At 38.5% G+C, this 11458-nt stretch overlaps 1 protein-coding gene and 1 long non-coding RNA gene across 4 annotated transcripts in view; one reads left to right on the top strand and one right to left on the bottom strand.

The window, feature by feature from the left end:
* LOC306891704 (NLR family CARD domain-containing protein 3-like) overlaps positions 1-10720 on the bottom strand; it is a 22687-nt gene extending 11967 nt beyond the window's left edge. Inside the window, exons 1-6 of one of the 3 annotated variants that reach the window (XM_079452178.1) lie at positions 10633-10720; positions 2349-2468; positions 1862-1907; positions 1197-1307; positions 798-908; positions 568-619 (exon numbers count right to left, since the gene is read on the bottom strand). In XM_079452178.1, coding sequence (XP_079308304.1) covers positions 568-619; positions 798-908; positions 1197-1307; positions 1862-1907; positions 2349-2433 — 405 coding nt within the window. In that variant the 5' untranslated portion in view covers positions 2434-2468; positions 10633-10720. Of the gene's footprint in view, positions 1-567; positions 620-797; positions 909-1196; positions 1308-1861; positions 1908-2348; positions 2469-7347; positions 7620-10238; positions 10391-10632 lie in introns of those variants that run through there. The other 2 variants (XM_079452180.1, XM_079452179.1) reach the window with 2 other exon arrangements.
* LOC306891741 lies at positions 6804-10713 on the top strand. Its single transcript, XR_013786395.1, has 3 exons — positions 6804-8018; positions 8135-8533; positions 9773-10713. It is a non-coding gene; the product is annotated as an uncharacterized lncRNA (long non-coding RNA).
* Positions 10721-11458: the final 738 nt, after the last annotated feature.

The following is an 11458-nucleotide window of genomic DNA, read 5'->3' as shown; positions in this document are numbered from 1 at the left end:
ATGATATTCTAATGATATGACCAGCACCTATGGTTTCCGTAAGCCTGTCATCTAGTGGTAGTTGTTATTTTCTGCACGGTTGCGCATGGATCTGCAGTTGCGTGTGTGTGGATTGTCCAATGCAAAACCGCGTAAAGAAAGTCTCAAAATCCAAATGAACCGAACAGGATGTATGAACGCGCGTCACAGGATCCACAAATGCACAACTTCTCATTGGTATGCGCAAAATCAATATACATGAACACAAAATAAAACATTGCGATCACAAATCTGCCTCTATTTGTACAAATCGCTTCGTGTTTATTCAAATCTAAATTTCACAGAATCAAATCATAAGGCATTTGTTTGTGAATCGTAAAATACAAGCACACACACACACACACACACACACACACACAGACAGACACACACACAGACACACACACACACACACACACAGCACACGCACACACACACACACACAGACAAACACAGACAGACAGACACACACACAGACACACACACACACAGCACACGCACACACACACACACACAGACACACACAGACACACACACACACACACTCACCTGGAAAACAGACTCCATGTGCTTCCCTTTGATTGAGACATTTGTTGTGTTTCTGTAATGTAACAATAAATGAAATATGTGTTTCATACAGTGAACACATGGATTAATGTGTGTATCTGTCAGTAAAGTGTTCAGTGAATATCTGCAGTAACATCAACAGCACAGACTCAGATCAGAGAATAAAGACTGATGAAGTGATTTACTCGTCTAAACCATCAGACTGTTCTCACCTCACATCTGGATCATCACAGTCTCCTGAACTGAACTGAAGTGGATGAGCCATTGATGCTTCACTCTTCATGGACACACAGCTGGGTTTAGGAGATTCTCCACCAGTCAAACTAAAACAACATTTATGTAATGAGTTTATGCAATGTATCAGTAATGTGATAAATTTGTATAGTAGAATAAATATAGGATATATGAACAAAAATATTTCTCATGCAGGCTCAGACAATTAAGTTAAAAGTAATTTCTGGTGAGATAAACTATTATAGTTCAACATATTTGTAATGACCACTATTGCGTACATGTTATATATATATTTTATGCAGAGGTTTAGCTTAAATCTCGTGCATCCCTGTTTTGACGAAAGAAACCAAATCTTTAAACCGTCAGACTGTTCTCACCTCACATCTGGATCATCACAGTCTCCTGAACTGAAGTTAAGTGGATGATCCATTGAATCATCACTCTTCATGGACACACAGCTGGGTTTAGAAGATTCTCCACCAGTCAAACTAAAACAACATTTATGTAATGAGTTTATGTAATGTATCAGTAATGTGATTAATTTGTATAGTATATTAGAATAAATATAGGATATATGAACAAAAATATTCAGAAAATAAAGTAAAAAGTAATTTCTGCTAAGATAAACTGTTATAAATGAACATATTTGTAAGGACAACTATATTGCTTACATGTAATAATATGTTTTATGCATAAATTTAGCTAAATCTCGTACATCCCAGTTTGAAGCAAGAAAACTGAATCTGTCTGTAGTCCAACCTTTTAAAATCCCTTTGCAAGTGATACAGTAAGATTCAAATGTGATTCCTCCTCTGTGCTATAGTGAGATATGAACTCTGCTTATCTAAAGAGAATTTAATAATACAAACAATAAAGAAAACCAAAGAAACCCCTCCCCACACAAACTAATATTGATTTGAAATGAAAGTTGTTTTAAGTATAAACTCTGACAGCTATCAGACAAACCAAACACATGTAACACGTTTCTCAATTACAGTTAAAAAGGACAAATTTGTATATGAAAATATTTTAATCATCTCACCTTTTAAACTCTCTGGAGAGACTCATTGATTGAGCAAACAGTGATCCTGCAAATAAAAATACTGTGTTATACACTTCTTTAAACCAGAGCAAAATGTCAGATGGCACCTAAAGGTTTTTGTATCAGAACTCAGAAATATTGAACAGGAATTGTTCGCCTACCATGTGCTGCACTGCACTGACTGCTAATGTTTACTGATACTGAGAAAGTATTAACCACCATCACATCAAAATAAACCATAAACTACAGCTCAATATCTAAAGAAAGATAGTAAAGAAAGTAACAGCTAGCTGGCGTCAGTTATTTGTTAAATGCAAAGGTAATGTTTAACAGTAAAATCTCAATTCAGATTGCAAGCTGCACAGAAATTAAAGTTAAAGCAACAGTTTACTAACATGAACTTCAGCAAGTTCGAGACGCATTACGATCAGTAGCAGCACATCATAAACATTTCCTGAATTTAAGTTGATTAAACATGGACTTATACCTGCATGTGATTCACAGGCTTCATCTCGCAGTTTCTTCTTCTTTCTTTTCTCTGATCTTGACTCCTGCTTTCTTTTCGGGGCCATTTCCAAATAAATAGCCCAGACTACAGTCTGTCAAACTGCGTTAGAATAAAAAAAAAATAAGCAACGACTTTCAAAGCCTCCAATATTTATTTAACAACACCAACTCCAAACACAAATGCATAGAATTGATAGAGCCATCACAGAGGAAGTTCACAGACAAGACACAAACAAAAATCCATTGAATCTCCTATGTTAAGTTGTGATAAGTATGCCCTCATATGTTATACGTAATCAAGTGTTATTTGAATATGTGATGTGATCTTCTTTATATGGTCATATGCAAAATAAAAAGACTTCTCTTCCGGTTTAAGATAAAACCGACGAGTGTGAGCGTGATCTTTACCTCCATATGATATAAGATATTGCCGGTTATTATACGCTAGACATGGCTGCGCCAACAGGTTATGGGCCCAGGAGAGAAGTAGGTAACCGATGGAATCGACTTTGTTTTGATGGAGATGAAAAGAATTACGAACTTTGGGAGACAAAGTTTTTAGGCCATCTGCGACTGATCGGGCTAAAGGAGATTATTTTGCGGGCACCTGCTGCAGATGACGAAGATGATAAAAACGAGGAAGCATATGCTGAATTGATACAATTCTTAGACGACCAAAGGTTGGCCCTTGTAATGAGGGAAGCCGCGGACGACGGAAGAAAAGCTCTGCAGATCTTGAGAGACTACTATGCAGGTAATGGAAAACCACGTGTAGTAAATTTGTACACGGAATTAACGTCCTTGCAGAAAACTGCAAATGAGACTGTTACAGATTACATTCTTCGAGCAGAGACCGCGATTACGGCACTGAGAAATGCTGGTGAAACTCTTAGTGATGGACTGTTAATTGCGACGATTTTAAAAGGATTACCCGATTCGTTCAAACCATTTACTATACACGTCACACAAGGTGATGTAGACCTAACTTTCGTAGAATTCAAGACTAAATTGAGAAGTTTCGAAAGCACCGAAAAGTTTCATGCTAGCTCAAGTGATGACAACGTGATGCGAGCGAGCGCATCTACTTCAGGTTTCAGAGGACGACGAGAACGATTTACTGATGGCGACATAATCTGCTACAGTTGCAACCAAAGAGGACACAAAGCCCAAGCATGTCCGAACCAGCGTCGCAGGGGGCAGTGGTGTGGTTACTGCAAAAGTTCGACACATAAAGATACATCATGCAGGCGCAAAAAGAGAGACAATGTAAAACATGTTAAAGATACAGAGGATGACAACGAGCATGCGTTTGCATTTAAGATAAGTGACTGCCCAATCTACGGATTGCAACGAAAGGGACTGATGGTTGACACAGGAGCGACATCACATATTGTCACCGACATCAGAAAGTTTAAGAAGTTTGATGACGAATTCCAGTCAGAAAAGCATTGCATCGAGCTAGCGGACGGAACCAGAGCGAATGGGGTGGCGCCTTCAGCGAGGCGATGCCGAGGTGTACCTGATTGACAGCGAGGGACGTCAAGTGATGACGACGCTCAAGAAAGCCCTGTATATACCATCGTATCCTCAGGACATTTTTTCTGTCAAGGCAGCGACAACGAGTGGAGCCTCGATCAACTTCAAGGAAGGATGTGATGAACTCACTCATAAAGACGGTACCAAGTTTGACATACAACAATACAATAGACTTTACTATCTGAACACTGTAAGAGAAGAAGATGATAGTTGTAACGGGTGTTATGATATCCAAACTTGGCACGAGATTCTTGGTCACTGTAATTATGATGATGTTTCCAAATTGCAGAATGTTGTTAAGGGAATGATAATCAAGGGTAAAATTGACAAGTCTAATCTAGATTGTGAAATTTGTACTCAAGGGAAATTTGTGCAGAGCAGAAACCGAGAACCAGACGCACGAGCTAAAGCTGCACTTGAACTAGTGCATACTGATTTAGCTGGTCCTATTGAACCAGTGGCTAAAGATGGGTTCAGGTATGCTCTGGCATTTACTGATGATTTCTCAGGAGCAGTGTTTGTGTACTTCCTTAAAGCAAAAAGTGACACTATGAAAGCTGCTGAAAAATTCATAGCTGATGTAGCACCGTATGGGAACATAAAGTGTATAAGATCTGATAATGGCACAGAATTCACGGCAAAGGAGTTTCAGTCACTGCTTAGCAGAAATCGCATAAGACATGAGACCTCAGCACCTTACTCACCCCATCAAAATGGGACTGCTGAGAGAAATTGGAGAACCTTGTTTGAAATGGCAAGGTGTATGCTCTTAGAGAGCAATTTACCTAAGTTGCTGTGGACTTATGCAATAATGGCAGCTGCAACAATAAGAAACAGGTGCTATAACAGCCGCACAAAGCAAACCCCATACTATATGCTAACAGGGAGAAAGCCAAACCTGTATAAAATGAGGATATTTGGCTCAATATGCTATGCATTTAAGTATGAGAAGAAAAAGCTAGATTCAAGATGTGAAAAGGGGATTTTTGTAGGATATGACAAAAACAGCCCTGCCTACCTGGTGTATTACCCAGAAACTGGAAAAGTTCTCAAGCACAGGCTTGTTAAATGCTTTACAAAGTGTGTTCCAGTGCACCAGACACAGACTGATTTTTCAGGTGAGGATTTCTGTGGGGAGGAGTATGTACCCAAAGAGTCAAAAATTGACACTCCTACTCAGAGTCCACAGACTAGTGGAGAGGATATAGTTGATGGTAACGAGAGTGCTCAAAGAAAGGGAAGCGACCACGGGGTACGTTACCCAAAAAGAGATAGGAGAGCTCCTCAGTATTTGACAGACTATGTGTCTGATATTGATTCTGATGACCAGATTCTGACAAATGTTGATTTTTGTTACAGAGTGTGTAATGTGCCACAAACTTACACAGAAGCTATGAGTTCAGAAAAATCTTGTGTTTGGGTTAATGCAATGAAAGAAGAAATGAACTCTCTTAAGGAAAACGACACATTTACCTTGACCATACTACCAGAGGGTAAACATGCAGTGGGGGGTAGGTGGGTCTACGCCATTAAAAACAATGCAGATGAGTCTGAAACCTATAAGGCCAGATATGTTGCTAAGGGTTATAGCCAGGTACTGGGAGTGGACTACAAGGAGACTTTTTCTCCCACTGCAAACATTGTTTCGATACGTGCATTAATGCAAATAGCTGCACAAAATGACCTTAAACTCCACCAGATGGATGTAAAGACTGCCTACTTACATGCTCCAATAGACTGTGAGATATACATAGAACAACCAGAAGGATTTGAGGTGAAGACAGACATTGATGAAAAACTTGTTACACGAATGTTACACGACCACCTTACGGAGAACGATTTTCTGCAGAATCCTGCAGACAATTGTGTATACACCAAACAAACTGTAAAAGACAGGGTGATACTGGTAATTTGGGTTGATGATTTAATCATTGCTGCCAGTAGTGATGATTTGTTGAAAGATGTAAAAGCAATGTTGACTGCGAAATTCAAAATGAAGGATCTGGGAAAACTAAAACATTTCCTAGGTATAGACTTTCAACAAGTGGATGGAATTGTAACAATGAATCAGAAAAGGTACACTACCAAAATACTGGACAGATTTAACATGTCAGATTGTAAACCTAGATCAACGCCATGTGAACAAAAACTGGATTTTTGTAACGCTGATTCTTTTGATCCTAAAAAGTACCGTGAGGCAGTTGGTAGCCTGATCTATCTGATGACATGTACAAGACCGGATTTAAGTTGGGTTGTTAGTAAGTTATCTCAATTCATGTCTGAACCAAATGTACAGCACTGGGCTACAGTCAAACAGGTGATGAGGTACTTAAAGGGGACAACCAACTATGAGCTATGTTACAAAAAGAGTGAAGAAAAACTCAAACTTGTGGCATACAGTGATGCTGACTGGGCGTCAGATCAAAATGACAGGCGAAGTACAACTGGGTACTGTTTTAGCCTTACTGAAAGTGGTCCACTGATTTCCTGGAAATCAAAGAAGCAGCCAACCGTTGCTTTATCTACATGTGAAGCAGAATACATGGCACTGACGGCAACAGCACAGGAAAGCATGTATCTTGTTCAGTTGTTGAATAATTTGGAGGGTAATTGTCAACACATGCCGGTTAAAATCTGGGAAGATAACCAAGGTGCAATTGCTCTTTCAAAGAACCCAGTTTGTCGGCAGAGATGCAAACATGTTGACATACGGTATCATTTCATTCGGTCAGTACTCAATGATGGTAAAGTTGTTATTGAATACTGTCCCACAGAAAGCATGGTGGGAGATGTTATGACAGAACCAATGTCGAAGGGCAAACTAGAGAAATTCAAAAGGTTTATGTTTGGTATGTAAATCTAGAGTTTGAGATATGTTCTCTTTGTGAATTTTTTTTTTGTATAGCTTTACAACATTTTCTTTTGTTATGTGATGTTGTAGGAAGAAAAAAAAAGTAATATATCATTATTATTATGGTGTTATGTATATGAGAGCAAGTGGGGGTGTTAAGTTGTGATAAGTATGCCCTCATATGTTATACGTAATCAAGTGTTATTTGAATATGTGATGTGATCTTCTTTATATGGTCATATGCAAAATAAAAAGACTTCTCTTCCGGTTTAAGATAAAACCGACGAGTGTGAGCGTGATCTGTACCTCCATATAATATAAGATATTGCCGGTTATTATACGCTAGACATGGCTGCGCCAACATCCTAGAATCAAGTTTTGGTCCTCAGCTCATTTTAAACAGAAATCACCTCAGAATTCAACAGGACAATCAGGTTATAGCGCAATATAAACATTTAGAAATCTGCTGTTTTCCCGCAACAACAATAAACAAACAAATTTTACAGCATTTTCACCACAAGGAAAAAATTGATCAAATGCAGTATCATCTGCTCCTAAACTCTTTTGAACTTGTTTTAAAACAGAAAACAACCTTTCACATCACAGTTCAACGCTCTCGGGGCTGTGAACATTAGCTCGAGCCGGCAGTGAAGAAATGTTCTGGCTAGCTGAGCTGTCCTCGTTGACGGAATGTGCCTTAGCAGACTAGTTGCTCATGCTAACGTTAACTAGCGTAAATAAATTGCCTATTTTCGGTATATATTTTACATTTTCTGCGTTCCTGATATCCTTCTCTCTTTTAAGTTTCCGATTAGCGCTCCCACTTAGCTTCTCCATGTTTGCGTTTTGTGAGTTGTGTTGTGTGTTGTGTGTTGTGTTGTGTTTGTAGCCCCTCAGCAGCACTTGGTGCTCTACACACAGCGCGTGATGGGAGCGGCGGACTTGGACTGTTGCCAGAAAAGAATGAATCTTCCACTTTCACTTTGACATTATATCGAGTATTTTCACAAGAGAATCGGCAAACAAGTCACATATGACTGTTTGTAAACACGCTTCCTTATGACAAGAATAACATTTACATTTAGTCATTTACAGTGGTGTGCGGTGGACTTAAAAAATGAGGAGGCAGATTTCTACCCATGTAATTTTTGTTCATCTCTGTACTATTAACAAGTGCGTTTGTCAGTCATTTCAGTGTTTATGTGTGAAAAATTCCTTTTAATTACTGCAAGTTCATTACAGTATGTACTTCTGATTTTTGTAGTTTAATATTTTCCCTGCTTTGGGAAAAGGTACATCAACACCACCTTCATCTTCCTCTGGTACTATATTTCCTATATAAGAATAACATCATTACCAGGGCCAGACGGAATCTGCAGACTTTTTTTGTTAATTCTGTGCAGAATTTTTTTCTTAATCTGCCGAATAGTTTTTATATTGTTTGAAATATGTTATAAGTTGAAAAAAGGTTTTAAAATAAATTTGTTAAAAGATTTGAGAGAATGGGCCTTTAAACTTTACAAAATAAAAGCATTTACAAATCAGCTGTAAAAATTGCAATTAAACCTAAATAAAAACGTTATCAACATGTTTTATAAACACCATTATTGAATATAGACCTACTTGTTTATTTATAATATACATTTAACATGCAGAATGACATATTTTTATAATGATGATCATACATGTAAATGCTGTTCACAGCTTTAAACTATGACGATCTCAGTCGTGTTTTTGACGACTTTAATGGATCTTTCAGAGTTACTGTCTCAGCACCAGTGGCGGCCGGCCAATAGAGGGCGCTAGGGCGCCGCCCCCCTTAAGCCACAAAAAAAAAAAAATTAAAACAATTAAAACAAAAATAGTAATAATAATGAGAAAAACATCAGTATGTCAATATTTGTGTGTTTTAAATATGGAATGCACCCAGTAATACATGTAAAATATGATACAAAATCATATTTGCAACCTTTCCTCTGCCTGTCTGACCGCTTCATCAGCTCTGGGGCGATAGAGAAAGCGCCCCAAGGAGGCGGGTCTATGTAGCAGTTAAGCCAATTGCTAATTTAAGATATGAATGTATGACATAAAATTTAGCCAATCAGCGTTCTTAAATAGAATCCAAGAAGGGCGATCATTTTATCGCCCCAAGCCCTGATAAAATAAGGACTGGGCTCTAGGGGCGCCATTTTTACTAAACGACAATGGCGAGCGCAGACGTTACTCCTCCAAGACCCAACCCTAACTCGGTGAAATCTCTCCTCCAAGATCCGTTTGAGAGGAGAACTTTGTCGGAGAAAGTTCGGGTGAAAGAGCTGGGCCCAGATCAACCTGACCTCTCAATCAAACAGCAGGCTAGCGAAAAAGGGAAGCAGTATATGCGCGGCTTCTCCCGTAGCTGGTACACCAGGAAGGCTTGGCTAGCTGGGTGCACCCATGCTAATGCTTTATTTTGCTTTCCGTGCAATATATGTTTATATGTTTTGTATCAATTAATTGTTGCAGTTCTGGAGCACATTAACAATTAGTTACATTTAGTTTGATCATAAAATACTTTATGCTATTCTTCCAGTCAAAGGTTTGAGTTCAGCCACTTGATATCCATTTCTATATTATACATCCTTTATACAGTGTAAGAATTCCTATAAACTTTATAATAATTTAATGTTATTGTCCACTTTCCACTCTGTTCTGACAGCATGCATATTGTGTTGCCTATTTACTACCAATGGCACCAACAGCCTTTCCAAAAGATGTTACTTATATGTAGAAATAGTCAATTGTTTACAAGTTCAGTTTAAATGCAAATAAAAGGCTTGTGTTTGTGCATCATGATGTTTATGTTTTTGTGTACGAATGCCTCAACTTTTTAATATTGGCATTAAATAATTACTGACTATTTCACTGAGCACTGCTGTCCTGCAGTTTGTGTTAAATTTTATTGCGATGGTTACGGAAACAAAAAAAGTATGGCACAGCCCCACCGAGAATATTTTTCACCAGCCGCCACTGCTCAGCACATGAGATGAAGAAGAAAGGAATTTATGTGGAAAAAAACATAAGCGCTTTAACAAACTTGTTCGCTCATTGCATTATTGTGTGTGAGTTTGCTGCGTCTGATTACGCAGCGCTTCTTAAACCCAAGTTTTATGTGTAGGCTAAGCTTGCTTTTATCAACAAAAACATGTGATGCAATACGAACACGACAACCATATCGTGTGGACATTTATATAGACAGGCTGCTTCATTAGTGGTCTATTAGATTCGCTTGAGAAGTAGACTGTGGATGTCTTTGGAATCGATCACGCCATAAAATCATCAGATTGAAACACTAAACAGCAGAGTACTTGATGCGAGTATCCGCGGTCCGCGGACGCGCATTTCGTCTGGCCCTGATCATTACCAATAGCATCAATTTAATTATTAGCAGTCCCAGAAATATTCAAAGCATTTAAGAGATCAAATCAAATAGATGTGACTTACTTTAAACTTGCTCTTATCCTGAGCAAGCCTGATCACAAGCAAACGTTTTTGAACAAATCTGCGGGGTCGCTGTTTCACACTGTTTTATACGCTGATTTATCTCATATTTAGCTAAATACGTTGTATCAGCTGTCCTATTTTATTTCTGAACTGTTAATAATATTCTCATTCGATTATTTTCGAGGGGGGGGAGAGGCACCGCCTCCCTTGCCTCCTCGGAGGAAACGCCCCTGGTCATTTAGCAGATGATTTTATCCAAAGCGACTTATGAAAAATTCAGGGAGCAATGAGCGATATGTGACAGGAGCAATAGTTCAATAGGTGCTAATACAAAAAACAACACACAACAATAAACGCGATGTAAATGAATCTACTGAATAAATGTGATACTCACAGTATTTTTCTTAACTTTAATAACAACAGCGATTCTTCTCACTGTAAAATGTCTTCTGCTGTAACAGTTTCACTTTCTCCCGTTAGCTACGGAGGAGGAGCCTTGAAAGAGCTCAAACACAATGACACACACACACACACACACACACACATCGCAGTGTGTTGTGTAGTGTTTCCTTTCGCTGCGGCCAATTGTCTTCTGAACTACAGTGGTAGTTTTACTGCTATTATAATAATACTTTTGTGAGACATATTTGGTTTGGTTAAGAAAACAAAGATGGTGTTTAATCTGGTGCCGGTCGCATAAACCGCTTAGAATGACAAGATCGTCCTCTGTTGTTTCGTTCTGTGTCTTGTGTCTGGCCCCAGATGACGTAATAATAAATGGATTAACTACAACATTTTTTACTCCACTTATTTTTGTTGTCTTGATAAAAGTATGTATAGTTATTTGTATAGTAATGAGCGACTTTAAATGGTTGAAATATGAATCATTTTATAAACACCCGCGTATGTTAAGTAGATCTATGACGCAATCGAAACGTGAGGCGTTGGCGACCTCTACTGGAGACTTTACTCAACGACACGTCACTCGAGTCGAGCCGGTTCTGACAGGACTTGTTTCGCTTCAGTTTCGGTCTGTTACTCTGTGAACTGCAGCTAAACCCTTCACACAAATATACCAACTTAAACATTCTCACGTGTTAATTCACCTTTACACGACGATTATATAAGAAATCATTTCTGAGGTAAATATGAGAATTAGTTTTGTTGGTCCTGCAGAGACATGGATTGGTTTCACTGTAATAACTGTTTTCTGAGAAGAG

Source organism: Barbatula barbatula (assembly GCF_947034865.1).
Source record: "Barbatula barbatula genome assembly, chromosome: 3".
Taxonomy (NCBI): Eukaryota; Metazoa; Chordata; class Actinopteri; order Cypriniformes; family Nemacheilidae; genus Barbatula; species Barbatula barbatula.
The sequence above is the reverse complement of the archived record's forward strand: the minus strand, read 5'-3'. Positions and strand labels throughout refer to the sequence as shown.